Source organism: Ceratotherium simum, chromosome 13 (assembly GCF_057802395.1).
Source record: "Ceratotherium simum simum isolate JZ-2026a chromosome 13, ASM5780239v1, whole genome shotgun sequence".
NCBI classification, from domain to species: domain Eukaryota; kingdom Metazoa; phylum Chordata; class Mammalia; order Perissodactyla; family Rhinocerotidae; genus Ceratotherium; species Ceratotherium simum.
Window position 1 is genome coordinate 45,742,043 of NC_141912.1, and position 20,538 is coordinate 45,762,580.

Here is a 20,538-nt window from a genome sequence, read left to right on the forward strand (position 1 = left end):
CTGAACTAGGTTGTGAGGGTACAGCTGTAAACAAGACAGAGCACTCATTCTCATGGGACTTATAGTTTTTCAGGGGAGACAAATAAATACACAAGATAATTACAGACTGTGTAATTATCCGTAAAGGAACTAAACAGAGGGTGTGCTCAAGAGGGAGGGAACCTACCCTGGGTAGAGTGGGCAGCCAGGACCTCCACCTTCTCATAGGAAGTGGTGTTCACCCTGAGGTCTAGGGGATGAGAAGGAGTGAGCTATACAAAGGAGCGGGGGAGAGCATTTCAGGAAAGTAGAAAGGTTCTGGGATGGGAAATGAAAAGGAGACGATGTCAGATGCCCAGAGAGAGATGATGGGGTCCTGGACTAGGGTTGTGCCGATGGAAATGAGAGAAGTGAATAATACTTGCAAGATGGAAATGACAAGACTTGGGAATGGATTGAGTGTGGGGAGTGAGGGATAAGGGGAAATCAAGGAAAATGTCTAGGTTTTTGGCTTAAGCAACTTAGTGGCTGGTGCCATTTACTGAGATGGAGGGACTCTTAGGGAGGAATAGAGTTTTTTGGAGAGAAGAATCAAGAATTCTGTCTTAAATATATTCATTTAAGATACCATTGAGGCATCCCAGGGGAGAGTCAAGTAGGCAGTGGGACCCACAAACCTGGAACTCAGGACAGAGGTCAGGGCTCAGCCAGGAACAGGGAGGCGTTGAGTGCTTGGGACGGTGAGATCAGCTTGGGCAGTGGTTCTCTACCTTGGCTGCACATCGGATCATGTGGTGAGCTTTAAAAAAATAACTTTCCCCAAAACCCACTCCCAGAGATTCCGATTTAATTGAGCCGATGTGGGGCCTGGACATCCATATTTTTCAAAGCTCCTTAGAGGATTTTCTTACGCAGCTAGGGTGGAGGAGACACTCTCAAGGGAGGAAGTGCAGCTAGAAAAGAAGATCCAGGACCGAGCTTTTCCATAGTCTTAAACACAAGAGTTTTCCATTCTTTATTCCTTCCTCCTGCTTGGAAGATCCACTCTTTGGCCCTCTGGATGAGGTTTGCTTCTCTGTGTGCCGTGGCAGAGCACCCTGTCTTTGATTTAAGTCAGCGCACCCTTGTCTTCTGTGTTCTCAATTTCTGAAGGGATCGCTTGGGTGCTGAGGATCTTCATTCTGCCCATCATGTGAGTGTTACCCTGATGTGGTTTAGCGGTAGCGGGTATTTGTCATGGTTGAAAGACAAAGAACCTGTTCAGCCTTTGCTCTTTCTTGTACAGTAAGAATTTTGTTGTGGTTGTGGTGGTGGCTATGAAGGGGCAGACATCTACAAGGAAAATGGGTATATCTTTTGTATACATGCAGCCACAGAGAGATGTTCCCTGAATTCCTCTGTGGTGTCTGTAGGTACTTGGTAGCTCATCTTTGAAGGTAATTTCCAAAAGGTCATGGAGGCTTTTAAAATTTCACCTGCTCTTAAGTTTTTCACACTTGTTAGTGCTACTCCAAGTCCTTTATTCCTGCCTACAACGTCCTATTACTCCCCTGAAGCTCTGGGCTAAGAGAAAATAAAAGGGTGCTCACACATCCATATACTGAGCTCATATCTCATACAGTCTCCATGAAAACCTAATGAAAGGGCTGTAGAAAACAGAGGCAAACCTTATTAAATTTCCTTGTGACCCATGGCCCACATAAAGTCCCAGTGTATAAAGGAACCATGCAAGATCATGTAGTCTCCCTTAACCCTCAGGGAATCTGCCATTCCAAAAATATGGCCTATTAAAAAAAATAACTTCCAGGGACAATTCCATAAGCTTTCTTGTTAATGTTTACAGCTGTGTCAACACCACACCAATACTTTTTTTTTGGTATGTGTTTGAGGAATGGATTCCATGGATCTAACTGTGACAAGTACTATATAATTCCCTAATCGTGAAACTAGTTAGACTCAGCAAAATGTATTGATGGAAGTTTGTTTAGGGTAATGGGTGAGCTATTAACTTTGTAATTGAATCCTTGCTGCTGCTTCTGCTTGTGTTGAAAACCAGCCCTGGCACCTCACAGGACTTAGTTCTTAGGTGTCTCACTTTGTCGATCTGGATATTTTCAGTGTTCCATTGCACCTGGGAGAGGAAGGGAAGAGAAAGCTAGAATGCCAACATTGATGGTGCCACATGATGAGTGGAATGCTTAGTAAATTAGGACTAGAACCGTATCCTGGTCCAGGCCGAGCTAGTAAGTAGCTGAGGACCACGGGCTAGTTGTTTTACCTCTGTTGGACTTAGTTGCTTCATCTATGAACACCTTACTTGCCAGGGTCTAGGAGCTGTTTGGGTAATTTCTGAAGGTCCTTTAGAGGTCTAAAGTCTGCTTGTAATCTGGATAAAAAGTTGATGGGAAAACAACCATCAACAAACAATGAGTTTCCCTAGTTTTTCCTAGTCATTTTTCTCCTAGTCTTAGTCACTCTGTTACAGCAGATGCCCCAACTTACACAGGCAGGAAATAGGGTGGTGGGTGCATTTCAGTTAATGGGCCTAGTTGGAACATGTTTGGCTGTGGAGACAGCTACACTCATATTACCAAGCCTTGGCTTCCTGTCTGTTTTCTTTGGGCTGGGTAGGCAATGAAAAAGGAGACAGGAAAATACATTTTGGGGCAAATAAAATAAGGAATTTGTCTTATGAAGACAGCTTATAGTTGGGAAATTCTAATGTTCAACTTAACCCTATCCTGATTTTTCCTCTTCTCCTATACGAAGTGGAAGATGAGGTGTTTTTCCTGCTACCCACAGAATATACCCTCCCATTCTTGAAGGCTCTTAATAATCCTCCTTCAAGGTTTTTTTCTTTTATGGATATAGTCCTAATTCCCTTAATTTTTCTTCAAAGGGCAAATTCTTATTCCAGTCATCATCTTAATGGCTCTTCTTTGAATCAGCTTTAGTTACTTAACATTTTAATAAAATGTTGGGGCCACTTACTGAGGCCTCACTGGTACGGAGTATGGAAGAAGGAATCCACAGTATATTTCTGTTTGAATATTAGGCATTATTGTGCTTGTTCACTACGGCACCACTCTACAGATTTACATTTACCTAATGTTGCACCAAGATTCAGATGGTTTTCTGTTATATTTGCACCAGGGCAATACTATACTCTTTGCTAAGAATGATTTGATGGTTTTTAAAGAGTCTTAGTACCTTGGTTATATTTTAATTTGCATATTTATTTAATATCTAGAATTTCCTTGGACATAGACTTGAATAAACTGGAAGAGAGACAAAGTTTTGTGTTTTTTTTTTAAATAATGGATTCTCACATTCACATGGTAACCCAAAGGCTGTTTTTCAATTTCTTTTACAAAACCACAGTACTAGATTTAAAATAAAAAAAGCATTTTCTCTGATTTAGCATAGTTTATTATATGCTTTCAGGCTTTGGCATTTCACAAAATATCTAGATTCCTCTTGAGAATTTGAGTTTCCTTGCTTATATTTTTGTTTTTTCTTCTTAAGGGGGTTCTGGGTTTGAGTTTTCGTTTTTCAGAAAAGAGTCTCAGTAGGGTATGGTTGTAACATAAAAAAGAAAAAGTCACTATGGTCATCATGGAAATTTCCCTTTGACAAATGTGTTTGTGTCTGTTTCTGCCCCAACTGTGGGACAATATGACACATGCATGGACTCTCTTTCAGGGGAGGTTTCTCCTTCATGAAACAAGCAAACACACCCCAGTACGCATTCACCTTTCCCATCCTCACTTTGAGGCTGGAGGAGGTGCCCAGCGAGTTCCTCTTGAGCTCCAGCATCCCAGCCTGCTTACAGATGCTTGACTCGGAGGCACCCTCTGGGACCCTCAGCTCTCCACTTATAGGACAGAACTAGGATGCTTGCCACCAGAGGATGCTTATAAAGCAATTTGAAATGGAAGGCATTGTATGGACACTTCATTATAAATATCAGTATTGATAATTCCTTGGCTTAAACCCCCACTATGTATGTTCACATATCTATTTAGCATGATCAATTGTTCAGCTAATTAATATGCTTTTATTTTATGATTTGCTGTTTCCAGGGCACAGACAGAAGCTTGATGACTCTAAACCTAGTTTGTTCTCTGACCGCCTCAGTGATTTAGGGCGCATTCCTCATCCCAGTATGAGAGTAGGTGTCCCGCCTCAGAACCCACGGCCCTCCCTGAACTCTGCACCAAGTCCTTTTAATCCACAAGGACAGAGTCAGATTACAGGTAAGACAGACTCATAGGTTTCACTTGCACAGACTCTGGCAGGCTGGGGGTGAGGGGCTACCAGAGGAGATGTGTTCACTTCAGAACTCCTGGAGCTGTGACATGGCTTATTATCAAAGAATCAAGACTTGAAGATACTGACCGTCTTTTTTTATAAAAAACAAATTCCAGTATTCAATAACTGAGGTAAAATTTGGGGGAAGTTTCTACTAATGCTGGACTCTGTAGCAGTGTCAGTGTGCACGCTGGTGGAACGGTAATAACTCTGCTCTCTGGGAGAATGTTTGCTGTAAGTTTCTGTATTGTGTCCAGGTGGTCCAGGGGATAACATCGCACCCTCACTATTAGAAAATTAGTGTTACCGTCTCAGATTTGGGCTTAAGTTTCTTATGTATATAACTATTTCATTACGTTTGCTTGAAAATTGCCCAGGGCTAACAGGAAGCCTTAATTGGTGGTTATAAGGGAAGGTCAATGAGCGGCTCATCGGGCAGACAGAATGCACTTCTGATTCACATTTAGCTCTAGTTCCTCATGCGACATTTCTCTTTATATATTCTGGTGAGCTGCTTACTTTACCTTTCTTCTGAAAATTAACATCAGCATTGCATTATAGACTAATCATTCACATTTGCTGCATTAAGACTCCCAGCTCTTCTTTTTTTCTGCCCCACTTGTGCAAAAACAGATCGTATTTTAGGACTAGTCTGATTGCTTTTAGGTCACGGTGACAAGAGAGTGTGTTAATCATCACAGATCTTTAATCTGTGGATCACAAGTATTGAAAGCTGAAAGGAACTCTCCATGTCATCTAGTTGCTATTGGTGGCAGAAATGGACTAGAACAGAGGAAAAATCACTCAAAACAAAATGTACAATAAACTCGCAACATGGATTTTTTCCTAATGGTTAGGTTTTTGTCTATAGTGGTTTAGGTTTTGAGTGTCCTTAATGGTTTATAAACATAATTGTTTATAAACTAAATGATCTACCTCTCTGTCTCTCCTGCCCATATTAGGTATATATCTTCTTGGATATTTACTTAGAGTAGGTTTCTGTGGGTATATGCATATTAGTCTGAATATATGGGTATGCCTGAGTATGTATTTTAAAAATAATATAGAATTATAAAAATAAAATATGTAAACACTGAAGAGAACCAGATATCTGCATCAGGGAAAACCTTAGAGCTCTGTGAAGAATAGCCACGTGTTAGCCTAAATAAATTTCTAAATGTTGATGTGTAGGAATCAAAAGGTTAATATGTTTACTACACATGTGTCCCTGATAAAAATGCAAGGGTGAAATTCACACTAACGCGTGCATTTGAAGCTTATAGCTATAGCTGCTACTGCATTTAGAGGAGCAGACTTTAGATCATTGATTAAGGTTCATAATAGCTGTCCTTTTTCCTTATAGTAATCATTAGACTCTGTGTGTGTGTGTAGAAGCGTATGTATACATATATAAAAGTGTTTATACATGATTTTTAAGGGACTTATGATGGCTAATAAAATATACATAAAAAAATATGTTATGATTTGGCAACCTCTGGGTTCTTTAAATGTTTGATTTCTATATTCTAATCCTTAACTGTTTTCTCATTATGTTCTGCTAATGACTAATGCTTTTAAACAGCCTTTGGAACCTTTGCATTGCTTGATTCACTTAAGAAGATGCTTTTCCCAAGGCTTTGGCCTCAAACCTAAAGATGACACCATAAAATAGAACCAGAAGACATTTTAGAATCTGAAGTTACCTTAGATCTCATTAACCAAAGGCTGGTAAAAGTTGTGAAGAGGATCTACATTTTAGTAGCACACCCCCCCTGCCCCCCTCCCCAGATGTGAGTGCAGAGCGAGGCTCTGAGGAGGTGTGGGGCACAGCGATGCCAGAAGAGCATCTGAGCAGACAGGAGTGTGGCGACCTCCACAGACTCGGCCCTCCTCTGGTCGCCAGCCTCTCATCAGCCTCCTTGCTCCCTGCTCGGAGGCTCAGGAAGGTTAAGCTTCTTGTCTGCAGTTTTACAGCACGTCAGTGGCAGAGCAGAATTAGTTCTCTGACTCAGTGCAGTATATCTTTTCTTATACAATACCATACTGCAATTCCATCATGATCATTTAAAAATAATATTTAAATATTCACTAGATAGATTTTTAAAAATGAAATTAGAGAACAAGTTTATTTCTAGGTACTCATAGATTTCTGGAGTTATATTACAAGAGTATTAGCTCTGCATTTTGGGATTATAGCACTGGTAGAATCGATCTACAGATCAGTCTTCTCATGTTTTTAACATCCGCAAGGTATTGGGCCCAACAACTTTCTCCAACTTTCTAAATTTGCAGATTCACATGCAGATATACATGCCACCACAACCTACTCTTGGCTATGTGCACTTTCTTTGGATGCTTCCATATTGTTAGTGAGATAATACAAGTATCTGCCCCTAACTGAATATGTACAGAGTTCTACCGTGACCCAAATTCTTAGGAAAACCCAAGAACACTCATAGCAGCAGCAACTTCAACGTGAATTGAATAGATTTCATCTTTTTCTCTCTGGATTAATTTTCTTATTTATTTAATAAGTCTGATTTAGAGCCTACCACATGTAGAGAATTGGGTCTTAGTTAGTATGGGGGAGGGAAGAAAAGTTCTGTCCTTGAGTGAAAGTCTAATGAAGAAGATAGGCCCTGGCATGGCCACATCCTGTGCCCCAGACTGTGACGTTGTTGTTCCTTGAGTATACGTTCTTCTCTCTGTACCCCCTTACTTAGCCTAGTCTATGGATGGTGGTCGCTGTCTGTTGTCAAGATCCACCTATCCTTTAAGGTCACTGTTATCTTCTTCAGGAAAGAGTCCTGGAACCTGCATCTAGAGGCTGCCTACCCATACTCTAAGCTTTAGTTGAGGTTGCCTTATTTTATAGCTCCTGTGTATTTGCTCTGTTCTGCCCTGCTAGGTTGTGAATTCTCTGAGGGGTTTATTACAGGGATTTGTTTTCTTTTGTGCCTAGCACAGTGGTAGTGTCTCATTAAACGTTGAATGAATGAAAGTTTAGATGAGAAGAAATCAGTGCAAGAGGGGCTGGAATATCCTGCCTTGTGGGCATTAACTGCTCTTTCTAATTTCCTCTCCCAGGGTGCCATTGTTCCCTGGTGATGAGCAGTAACGGCAGACATCACGTTTCAATATATCACCTACATAGTTAAACTATTTCGTATCACTCCAATTTAAGATCTACATAATTGCATGATTAAATTTAAATTCTGCTTGTGAGCCTTACGTATAATGGTTTTTGTAACTTCGTTGCAATATGCCACATTTGCATCTTAGGTCATGTAATCCTTTGGTTAAAGGTGTTTGTTACAGAAAGGGCCCAGTTGACTCTCGTTGGCTTGGACCTCTTGATATCTCAAGCTCTTACCCCAAAAGTGTAGATAATGATCATGGTTGTATGGTCACCACTAGTGCTCCCACTTGCCAACATAAAAGGCAAGTCAAACTCCCAGAAGAGCGAAATGAAATTAGAAATCACCAATTGAGGAAGTCATAAGCATTAAGTGTTTCATATTAGCGTTCTCCAGTGTCTCTGGCAGTTCCTAGGGCTACAGGTCCTGGCCGTGCGTGGGCTGGCTTCTCTGCAGTGCTGGTCTGATGGTGTCACTCTGTCGCAGTCTTTCATGGCTGATGTTCTGCCTGAGGGCCCAGGGCCTCCCCACGGCTTCCTGAGGAAGTTCCTTCCTCTGCACCTTTTTTTTATCTTTCAGACATCTGGTGCCTGTCTCTGGTGCTAGGAGACACCTAGTCTGTCACAGATGTCTACTTCTTGTGATTCAGAACGTGATGATGGCAGTGGAGTAGGGATATTATGTGAGGAGACATTGCTCAAAATAATCACTGTGTTCAACTCAGTACTCTCTGGATGGGTGAGCTGCACCTACGAAAAAAAAAGGCTAACTCAGGCCCTTGGGTTTGGTGTATTGGGACATTCACCTAACTTTTGGGGTGGGCATTCTGCTCTCCTGTTATTCATTTATTCAAAAAGTATTGATTGCTTACTATCTGCTAGGCATGAATGTAAGTGAACAATATAGATCTAGTGTCTGCTCACGAGGAGCTTACATTTTAGTGACAGGTATAGTCAGTAGGTAAATAAGCATACATACAAGATAATTTCAGATAATAATACACACTTTGGGAAAATGAAATAGGGTAATGCGATAGAGAGCAATTTAGGGAGGGAAGAAGCTAATTTTGGTTGGAAAGTTGGGAAAGGGTTCTTTGAAGGGCTTTGAAGATCTGTGAGGAACAGCATTTCAGGTGGTGGGAAGCTTGTGCAAAGGCTCTCAGGAAGCAGTGAATGTGGTGTGTCCAGGGGACAGGAAGGTCAGTCCCCTGGAATTCCCCAGTTCCTGGAATGTAGTGAACAAGGAGAATGATCCAGAAAGGCAGGCACGGGCTAGATTATGGAGCATCTTCAAGGTCCTGGTGAGGAGCTTGGGTTTTGTTATGATCGCAGTGGGGTGCCATTGAAGGATGTGAAGCAAGAGAATGACATTATCTAATTCACATGTTTTTAAAAAATCGCTTTGGATGCTGTGCGAAGAATGGATCATAAGAGGGCGGTGGTAGAAGTCAGGTCATCATTCAGGAAGCTATTGTAGTTAGAGAGAGTTAAGGATGGTAGCATTTCTCTTCTTTCTTGAAAATTCAGATCCCCTGTTGGCATCTCTGTCAGGACTCTTCCAACCTACCCAAGCCGAGTCTAAGGCTTCCATACTGCTGTTCCACGTGGTGACAATTATTTGTTTACATGTCTGCCTCCTCCATCAAACTTTAAACTTTCAGAGTCTAGAGCCATGTTTGATTTATCTTTGTGTCCCCATTGTGTTATATAATGCCTAGTGCTTGGTGACTTTGGTTTGGTGATGAATGAATGAACAGGTCATTGACTTCTTCAGGAAGTGTGACCCATTATTATCCTAGCCCTAATATTTTTCTAGTACCTATTTGCTTGAATTGCTATTAGCAATTCATTTATGAATGTTTCAGGTGCCGGACATTGTTCTAATGAGGTTAACTCACACACCCCTCACAATAGCTCTATGAGATAGGTGGCATTATTATGAACACTGAGGGTCAGAGAGGCTAAATAACTTGCCCAAGGTCCCACTTAGAACTAGTAAGTGGGAAATACAGGAATTAAAGCAGATCTATATAGCTCCAAGGTCCTATGCTCTTAGCCACCAGGCACCCTTGGGAGGCTGAAGCATATTCTGTCATGGCTCTGTTTCCTCCCATTTCAGTACCTAACAACTTTCATCTGTGCAGCTCTTTACCATTCACAAATTAGTTTACATAAAGTTCTTGCTAAAGCCTTAAAACAATTCTGAAAAGTACGTATTTTACGGGTGGAAGAACTTGATTCTTCGAGAAATGACTTGTTAAAGGCCTCTTCAGCTATTATAGTTGACTGTGAGTTCCAGATTCTTAGTAGGCAATCACCCTCATCCCCATCAAGTCGAGCATGTTGCTGACAATCTAAGTGACATGTGTCTTAAGGGACGAATTTCTTTTTCTTCTCTCTTTTGGATATTACTTAGGATCCTTAGAGATGATATTTTTATAATAGAGATGCATTAGGAGTATCTGAATCATGCTTTAAAATGCAATGTCATTGTTTTTAGTGATTAAATTACAGTTATGTGAGCATATGTTCAAGGTAACATTTTTAGGACTGTCTTGAAAAACACTTTGCCTGACATCATGTAGAATAATCATAATCTTATCAGCAGTTACATTGACTGAAGTGAAGTAGTTTCCACACAACCTCAGCCTGATTCTGTACTCTCTTGGCAGGCGTTGCTTCTTTACACATTAAGAGGATCTCCACCCATTAGGCCAGCTGGGCTTGGGCTGCGTACATGTTTGCTGTCCGAGACCCCAGCCCACTGTGCTTGCACTGAAACATTTACTAGCATAATCCTTTCAGAACTAGGAAAGCACAGCTGAGTAGTGTGTGTCTCAAATTACTGTCCTATTCAACTGCCAAGTGACCACATGATTCTTTACTGTGAACCAAGTTGGGAGGTGATGTGGGCATGCAGTGGGGTGGTGGGGGCTGCGAGTGTAAGGGAGAATGAACCCGTGAGAGGCTCAGTGACTGTGAGTGAGCAGGAAGAATGACTAGTGCCGTGTGTGTGAGAATTGTAGGGGTTGGAAAGTGGGAGTTAAGTGAGGTCTCATGCTTTCTGACTGCTGTGGTCCTGCTCACCTGTAGGCATCTTGTGTCTTAAGGAACTGAATCACCACACTCAAAGACAGATTGTTGGAAGTATTGTTCTTTTACTTTGGTGGTGCTATGTTTTAATTTCTGAAGTTACTGGAAAGTCTTGTCCTGTCTTCTTCCTCTGAGATCTTTTGGGCAGGATAGCCAAGTAAATTTGCTGCTGCCATGCACATATGTGAGCAAGAAGTCTCTTTAGAGGAGGTTGCTGGTTACAATCCTTATGAGAAAATGGTATAAATCCTGTGTGTAAACACAATTTCACCTCTATCTGGCTCTGGCCACCACCTTATGAGGAAGCCTGGGCTGGCTTTGAAGTACAAAGCTTAGTAAGACCTTGTGAAGGGCTGGCAGTCAACATGTCATGTTGTTTCTTGACCTGTTAGCAGCATCCATAGGTTAGCTTCTTAAAGGTCTCTGCGCTTCTGTTGGAATTCCCTTATTAACTGAAGATGCTTTGGCTTTATTGTGCTTTTAGAAAAACAGAGGGGCAATGTTCCAAGAAAAATTAATGTCTTGAGTTCCAAAAACTTGTCTTTCTAATTTCCTCCTATCTGGAATAGACGATGCATAGTTAATATCTAATGGTGATAAGAAGAACCCATCTCCTGCATAATGGCTCACTTTATCCTTCCCCGAGACTGCTCTGTTTCTCGCCTGTCTTTAGGTCTCTGCCCACAGGATGTCTCAGTTTCTTTCTCTCATTCTTTTGTAAAGCGTCATCTTCCTCTTTTTAGTTTTATGTTTAGTTTTAGCTTTACATACATGTATATATGTATATGTGTACACACACGTATATGTATCTTTCCTCTTTACTAGTTGCCTAAGGACCTTTCTCTCCCCTCTTTACTTTTTGCAATGGTCTGTGGGCAAAATGATCAGAATATGAGTCTAACTTTGAATGAAACTTTCAACCTATAGGGCTAATCCAGGAGAGGGGCAAGCCGTGCATGCAGTTTGGTATAGTGGATGCTCTGGTGGTGTGTTTTGGTGTTTAATCATGGTTGGGCACCCAGGGCTTCAAACAGAGTGTTGGTGTATATTGCACTATGCAGTATTAATAGCAACAACAATATATTACAGATATTATCAGTTTAAAAAGTATTTTCAGTCCATTTTTTTCATTTTAATATATGCAGAAGTATTCCAGGAATAAAATTGTATGGCATTAATCTCAGTTAAGACCATCAGATTCTTTCAAGGGCTTTTTTAAATTTTGGTAAGGACTTGCTTTTCAATTGTTTAAAAACAGTTGGTTCTAATAGTCTTTAAAAGACGGATTTCACAGAAGAGTGAGTATTGTGAACCTTATTTAGTGAATAAGAGAACTTAGGCACCAGGAGATTTCTGAAACTCTCAGAGCTGAAATTAGAAATCAATGTCCCAGGAAGGTGACATCTGACAGGGTGGTTTCAGGTGGGGGGGGGTGTGATAGTATGGATGGAAATGTTTGGAGCTGTCACCAAGGTGAAGCCTGGGGGGCGGAAAATAACTTTGGTTGAGCATCATTGAGGAGCCAGCTAAGGGCCGAGATCATTGGAAGAACTGTTAGCACAATTATGTGATTATCTCCTGCAGTGGTTGCAGTTTGTGAATGGGAGTGGGCTCTGGTGTGGTGGACCATCAGTGAGAATGACGGTTTCTCCTAGGACTCAGTACAAGTCAGGGAAACAAGGAAGATGTTGAGCCAGTTGCCAATGTGGGTGAATGTTCTGGAGGTTGGTAGGTTATGGTAAAGATGGAAGAACTTCTGAAGAGGAGTTGGCTCATCTGTGGCCCTGGAGAATGAGCAGCAGCCACGTGAAAAGGTTAGGAGGAAAGATCTGAGGAAATCCAAGTTTCAGTCCAGGGGGAAGTAGGAGTGTCTTACGGAAAGGTTGAGGGTAGATGGGAGCTCTTGGCCATTCCTTCAACCATTCCTCAGATGACAGATGGACATCCCATACCTCGTTCTGCCTTCCCCAGTGCTCTAGTCTGACAAGCGCTGAGAAAACACAATCCTCTAGCTATGTCTGACCAGGGCGGGAGGGGTCTACTACTCTCTTAATACAGCCCAAGACGGTGGTAACTTTTTGTCATCTCATCGTGCTATGGCTTGCGGTCCGTGAAAAACTCTGCTCAGGGCAGGCTTCCCCCGTCCTGTCTTGGAGTTGACCGAGTGCAGCACTGTACTTTTGTCCTTCCTCAGTTTCCTCATGTCGCTTCCAGCTCCTCTTTCCGTTTTGTAGGGTTACTTTATAGTTCTGATTCTTCATCCAGTGTGTTGGCTGGCTATTCCTTCCAATTTAGAAAGGTTGCTTCTAATTGTTCAAGAATTTGATGAAGATGCTAACACAACTAGGATTATAATGCCTTTGAATATGCCCCTGTGTCCCTCTCTCAAAGCTGATCATGATCCGTATCAATGACCGCTCTCTGGTCGGCCTTTTCAGTTGCTATAAATCACATTAGAGATAAGGCATCTATCTTGCTGATGTGAAGATACACAATAGATAGATGAGCTTTCTTCTAATCCACTGCTCTAGTAATCCTAGGAAACATGTTTTTAGTGAACCTCTTCTGCTTTCCGATAGTCACAGTGGAGATCAAGTGTGGAAAGCTCATTGTACACAGACTGTTGAAAGTGACTTATGTGTTTTTAGTGGACTGCAAGCAAGTCAACACCAACAATGGCTCCAAAAATCTAGTTGAAATTTAGATTTTACCAATGGTAATGCCATTGTCAGAATAAGATAAATGGGTAAGAGAATGTAAAACTACTGTATATTGTGTAGTAAACTTCCAAGGCATAATCTTCAGATAATGTAATAACGTCATGCAGAAGAGAAGCGAGAGAGCGAGGCTAAGACGAGTAGTGAGTGGAGTTACAGGGACATGTGTACTTACTATAAGGAAGAGCTTGGTAGACCCTGCTCTCCCCAGTAGAAGCCCTTTGCCTGCTAGTCTCCACAAATTCTTGCGCTGTTATCGGATATAATGATCTGGGAGCAGAAACTTGGATTCATTCAGAGCAGCAAGTTGCTCTCCCTTAGCTCTTTACCTCTCTTGGGCCGTAATTTCCTCTTAAGCTTGTTTGTTCTGCTCATTCTATTTGAAGATCATTCTTCTTGATAGGGAAGATTAAATCAAAATAGTGTTGGGTAATTTTCCTTTCTAACTGTCATCAGTAAAAATTATTCCCATTGTTCTCAAACTTTCGTGTATATTAGCGTTAACCTGGGGAGCTTGTTAAACGTACAGATGCCCAGGCTGTGCCGCTGAACCAGCGTGTCAGAGGTGGAGCCTGCCTGAATCACAGCTGCAGCCCAAGGCCCGTGACCCAGGCTCACCTTGCTTACCCAGAGCCTGTCTGATGCAGCCGAGGTGTCTCAGGAGCCTCATGCCCCTGGTCAGATGATGTGTGGAGGCAGCTAAGTGCCTTAGGCTGCTTCCTCGTTTCCCGAGTGCAGCTCCTGGACTCTGCCCTTGTGTCTGTTGCAGCTGCTGTTTCCCTGCACACCCTTCCCTGTGTGCTGAGACCTCCACTGGGCTTCTGCCTGTGTCTATTATGATGCTGTCAGAGGGAGATTTTAAAAATGCAGATCTGGTTGTGTCACCCCTTACTTAAAAAGACCTCAGTGACCTCCACGGCACTTAGGATCAAGACCAAACCCTCTAGCGTGGCCCAGCAGGTTCTGCATGGCCTGGCCCCTCCTTGCCTGTTCTCCAGGCTCATCTTGAACTATTTTGAGCCTTTTGTTTGTAATCCAACCACACTGGCTTTCTCAGCTCCTCAAAAAAACCATACTGCCTCCATCCCAGGAACTTGATACATGCTGTTCGCTTTGCCTAAAACTCTCTTGACCCCACCTGCTTATCGACTGGACTTCTGCTTGCCACTCAGTTCAGGGCTTGATCATCACATCATTAGAGAAGCCTTCCCTGACCCCCAGGCGCAGTTGGAGTCCTCCAGTGAACATTCTTATGGTGCCAAGGACATCTCCTTCTTAGCACTTAGCATAGTTGTATGATGAGTTGATTAATGTCAGTCTCCCCTACCAAACTGTCAACTCTGTGAGGGCGGGGATTAGGTCTGCTTCATTCACCATCAGTATCGCTGGTGTGTAGCGCAGTACCAGAGTAGGCACTCAATAAATGTTTTTTGAATGGATGAATGAGCTGGAGACAATTTTTAGAACCAGGGACACCATCATCCGATGACAGGAATCACCATGCCTGGGGACCTTCTATAACATCCCACCTGCCATATCTGACCCCCTGCATGTTGATATCAGCCTGATTGGAACCTGAGTTTACTACATCCACTTCAATACTGTGATTTGAACTAAGGGTCACTTCCCCTGGCCAGCACCACACCCACAGGACTCAAGTTCTGGTCCTACCTGTTTGTAGCTTATTTCCTTCCCTCTGCTGGCTTTACCATTGAGGTCCAGAATATGCCAAGGCTGAGGCCTGGTTAGGTGTGACATGTGGTATAGCCTCTTGTTTCTTCTATTAGGTTTTTCTGTTAAATAAGAAGATCGCCTCATTTTCTGTAAGACAGTTATGAGTCCCATCCAGCCAAAAGTTGGTGTTACTTAAAAAGCACTTATTACCTTGTCTGAGCAATTGAACTTCTTTCTGGTTTTTCTTTTAACATTTTGTTATGGGGTATGACGTCTTAGGTCATACACATCATTTCTCATTCTCTTCCCTTCTGTTGTCTCTTAAGATTTACTAAGTCCCTCTTCTCCATTGTTTGTGTTGTAATATAACTTGCTGTCATGCCTGGTGCACCCTACATAGCATCCAGTTTTATCCACACAGTTTGCCGCTTATTTCTCAAATTTCAGTCTAAAGCTCTGTGATTCAGTTGAGTTGATCTTCTGCCAAGTGATTCTGGTAGCCACGTTGGTCAGTTTGAGAAAGTCCCTGGTGGGGACAAGAGGCAGAGTCAAAATCCTGCTCTTGGCGTTTTCTCTGCCGACATGAGCCAAAACACTCTGTGATGGGAGGTGCCCTGAGTATCAGCCGTGTCAGCCACCTTTCAGAGCCACCCCAGACCAGCTCAACGTGGCTTCAGTAATTTCTGTTGCAACTACTGTCTCCAGAAAGGATGCAGGGTAGGGAGCTCACTTTTCTCAGTAGTTAGAATCATAGCCTTTCATAGCTGGAAAACATCTTAGAGATAACCCATATATTCTCATCTCACAGGTGAAAACAGTGAGACTCAGAGAAGGTAAATTATTGGCGCACGACTGCATGGTTAGTGCCAGAGCCTCTGATCCAGGGCTCTTCCCGCACTTGGAGGAGCCTGTTTGTTTTAAGACCGGGTTTCCTATTAGTCAGGAGAACCAGAAATGAGTGGGAAAGCTCGTTCTAAAACTCCAGTCTAGCTAAAAGGGTTATTAGGGGAGACATAGAATTTGACATTTCGTATTTAGTGTAAATTGTTTTGAAATGGGAATTAATGTATGTATGAATGTGAGTATATTTGTGTTCTGAATGACCATAATATGACAGAAATAGTTTAGGATAGGAAACTGTAAAGCTGCCTCTCTCTGTTAGGATTGTTGACTTTATCTGACCCTGGTAGCAATGGAGAGGTGTAATCTTAACCCAGACTTTATATAAGTTCATTTTAAATACTCCAGTTTTCTCAAGAAATATTTGAGGTTTACACAGCCTGATCTGAGTACTGAGTGGGGAGAAAATGGGTGGAGGATAAGGGGTGGGAATGTGGGGCTCTCTACTTGTACCCCAGTCCCCAAATACGACAGGTGCTCACTGTGGACACGCTGAGCTCTGGCAGAATCACTGGCTGTTGTCGGGTCACGTGACACAGCAGCCTGCTGGCAGCACAAACAGGAAGAAGCCTTGTGTTTCCTCCCATCTCTGTGTGAAGTTCAGCACCGTGTCCATGATGTACCTTGTTGTGAGTGATTCTTAGGAAAGCAGGCCTTTCTTCACACCCACACGCTTAACCCAAGTGTTTACAGAAGGAGGTCTGCTAATAGCAACCACTGAGTTTCACGCACACCTTCCACTGGTTTTATAAGGCTCTCTGCCCACTCTGTTCTCCTCCCCCCTGCTCAAACTTATTAATTAAGAAAAGACTTCTACATGTTTTCCTGGAGTCAGTTCATTTTCCTACGGTGCCTTTTTTTCTAACCATCTGCCTCCTCCTTCCTCTCTTATTATGACGCCAAGTGTTTAGAGTTCAATTGTGCAGACATGAAATTTAGCTTTTCAGTCATTTGAAAGTACGGATACTCTTTGAGCCCGTCACTCCTTCCATATCATTTTAGGAAATCACAGCTACTCCTTCCTTTTCCCCATGCCAATTATTGAACTTCAGAAGCTATGGTCCAACTCAAAGAAGAGAGCTTACTTTCCTCAGTCCACAGGTTTAAATGAATGGTCGTCTCCATTTTTGCCTGATGCAAAGACAACTTGAGACGTATGGACCGCTCCTCCCCCAGGTAGCATTTTGGAGCATCCCCTGGGTATGTTGCCTTCTGTACTTTTATATCTTGGGGGTTTATGGTATGGAAAGCAGATGCAGCCAGTCTCCAAGTGGTCTCAGCTGAGGAAACCACCCTAGAAGAACTTATAAAATCCACTCTGACATTGCTGCTCCGCGGTTCATTTCTATCTTTAGAGCTTTCTTAAAAACACAAATACATGCTTTTAACATTTTTGAATTGATTGTTGTTTTATATCTGTTAATCTTACTTTCCCAACTGCTTGTGTAAGCTTTTTCAAGGCAAGAAATGTCTTATTTCTTACCTATGTTTTAGACCATCACACTGCCACATAGGCATACAGAAGCTGTTGATCAGAATAAAAATTGATAATTTGCTGATTCACCAGAGCAGCATCTAAAAACTCCTGTTTCCTCCTCAAAAGCCCTGTTAAGGTAGCAATAATCGCCATTTGCACTTTGTAGGTGAGAAAGGGACAGCTAAATAAGAGCCTTGCCCTTGACTTAGTGAGTTGGGAGAGAAACTGCTAAGTGTATGCAGGCCTCTGGGCTTCCGGTGTCTTTTTAAAATACAAGCTACATGGAGTGACACCACGGAGTTTTGGTAGTAGCCGTGTCTGTGACAGACTCTGCCTCAGGTGGAATGATGCTGAAGGGATTCCTTATGTCAAATGACTAGTTCCTTTTTATTTAACCTGAACTCTTAGTAGCTAGATTTGGTTTACTCTCACAGAGGAAACCACGATTTCTTCTGGAAGTGTGCAGTTGTAATCTGAGGTGCTCAACGCATAGCCTGACCTTGTGTGCCTGGTGGTAGTTCTCAGCATGCTTTCCCAGTTAGGACTGGGGGCTGCTTCTCATCGGTTTCATCTCCAGGGTCTTTAGGAGCTCTGCTCTGCCCGGGGTCCTGTGCTTATTTCTCTTCTCTCTCATTGAGTCATTTTGATTAGTCACATCCTGCCTGTGAGTACAGCAGGCCTATTATACAGGAAAGACCTGATTTTTTCTCTCAAGTTTATATTACAGATCAAATTTGATTATAACTTCCCTTTAAGACCCCCTTCTTTAGGTGACAGGAGAGAAGTTTGGGGAGAAATAGCAGTGGAGTCCTATTTAAATGCTCATGTGATATTTAGCATTTCACATTTCCTGAGCACTAAAGAGTATGTACACATAAAAAACCCAACACCAAAGGTTTTGTTTCTAAATCGTCATATCTATATAAAAAACATGTCAATATTTTAATTTCTATAATATAGTAATAACGATAATATTGATATTGTTTCTGAGAATTGCTATATAAAAATAATGAACTATAGTTTTTAAAACAGCATAAAAATATTTAAAGTTCAACAGCAGTTTTCATTTCTTTTGAAAATTTCTGTGAAATAGAATTCAGTTAGGGCCAGCCCCGTGGCTTAGCGGTTAAGTGCGCATGCTCCGCTACTGGCGGCCTGGGCTCGGATCCCGGGCGCGCACTGATGCACCGCTTCTCCGGCCATGCTGAGGCCTCGTCCCACATACAGCAACTAGAAGGGTGTGCAGCTATGACATACAACTATCTACTGGGGCTTTGGGGGGAAAAAAAAAAAGAATTCAGTTAGCCTCTGAAAACTTGTCGGTGCTTATAATTGATTACAGATCACCCAGGATGTAATATCAAGACTATGATTGGCACCTCTATCCTCTGAGACACAAAATCAAGGGTAGTCTTATTTTTGTTGGCATGGTAGAACACGATGCTACCCTCCGTGTTTCTGTAGATTCGAAAAGACAAACCATTCAGTGTAACTCTGAATGGGGTAGAGTGAAGGAATGGATTATACCAGCTCTGAGGGACCTGACATTAAGACAATTTATTGTTTGTTAATGGCTAATTAATTAGTAGGATTGTCTCAGAGTTAGGCCCTGTCCTCTTCCCTATTAGTAACCTTAGGATTGACTGGCGATGCCTAAAAAACATCTGTCACCTGCTCTGACTCATCCAAATTGAGAGTGAATCTCAGAAGTCTCAGGTTTCTTCAGGAAGTTGAGTTGAGAAATCCTTTATGAGATCAGGTTAAGGTGACTTATCTTTACTGTAAGCATTAATAATTGTCCACAGCAAAGCAAATATGCTGTAATCGTGTATTTATGATAGGATTATATTTTCTTGGTGATTGGGCATTTAGGAAGTCAAAATACTTTATAGCCATGTTTTGCCACTAAAAGTTTGTGAAAAGTTAAAGTGTACAGTATTAGAAAATATACTAAACGCATTAGGCTTTCTTGGCCTGGGAGAAACCAAGACTAAGAAAGAATGTGATTAAGGTTAAATAATCATAAGGGGTATTGACAGGACCAACACAGATATATTCTCCAAATAGTGACTTCAGAACTGCAGGAAGCTTTCTAAAAATTGTTGTCTGCTGGAATAAGAGGTTATGGGTTGGAAATATAAATACAGAATGAAGGTTCAGTAAAGGTAGAGGTTTTAATAGTGGTGAGCATTTACTCGGTTCTTTCTATGTGCTCAGCTCTTTACCCCATTTTCTCATTTAATCTTCATAATGACTTTAGGAGGGAGGTCTTCATACTTATCCCCATTGTACAGATTAGGAAACTTGAAGCTTCAGTAGGTTTGTGATTTGTGCCAGATCGCACGGGCCAGAAGTGGAGCTGACAGTGAAGATGGCTCATTCACAGGGTAGTAGAGAACGCCTGGGGTGTTTGGAGACCATTCCTTTTTTTTAACTTTGCATTCCCCTTTTAAAATTACTTACACTAGATCTAGTGAACCCCAGACGGCAGTTCTTGTGTTTTATTTTTTTTCAGTAACTCTCTCTCCTTAAGTAGATTATTATCATAGAATCTTAGGATGGTGACCTTGAAAGAGATGGGCTGGACCGCAGTCTGTCCTCTGAGAGACAGAAATAAAGAGGGATCTTCTCACTTGTTTAGGGATAGTGAGAACTTAGTTTTGCTAATCTTGGATATCTTCAGGAAGGACCTCCACTAAAAGCAAAACTCTCCTTTAATAGGCTGTTCTAGTATATATTCTGGCAGTCAGGAAGTTTATGTAAAAGCTAAAATCGCACTGATAACTTCTTTTATAGCCTAGGGGGAAGTTAGGGAATGACTAATTAGTATTTCATTATAAATCTCCATTATTCACTCAAGCCACCCTGGGAGGGTCACTCAGTGGTTGTTTATGGAGCACCTACTGCGTGCCAGGCTTTATATGGACGGAATTGTGCTGAGTCTGCTCTTGGAAATCTTCAAGAATAACACTGGACACTCTAAACACTGGATAGTTTAGAGTCAGATTTTTAATCTTTTTGAATAATAATGTTGATTCCCCACTCACTGTATATTGTTTAATTCTTACAACTCTCTGAGATAGTGTTATCATACCCATTTTACAGATAAGGAATTTAAAGCTTAGCAACATTAAGAAACACACCCCATGTCACACAGCAGGGCCTTACCATGTGGGCTCCTAAAGAGAACAGTAATAGTTTCAATATAGTACTTTACAGTTATCAAAATGCTTTACTTATCTCATCTAATT

At 41.9% G+C, this 20,538-nt stretch overlaps 1 protein-coding gene across 3 annotated transcripts in view; it reads left to right on the forward strand.

The window, feature by feature from the left end:
* Positions 1-20,538, forward strand: part of RUNX2 (RUNX family transcription factor 2) — a 230,250-nt gene that overhangs the window by 65,862 nt on the left and 143,850 nt on the right. For all 3 annotated transcript variants that reach the window (XM_087438672.1, XM_087438673.1, XM_014782649.2), the window contains exon 4: positions 4,062-4,235. In XM_087438672.1, the coding sequence (XP_087294798.1) occupies positions 4,062-4,235 (174 nt within the window). The remainder of the gene's footprint in view (positions 1-4,061; positions 4,236-20,538) is intronic.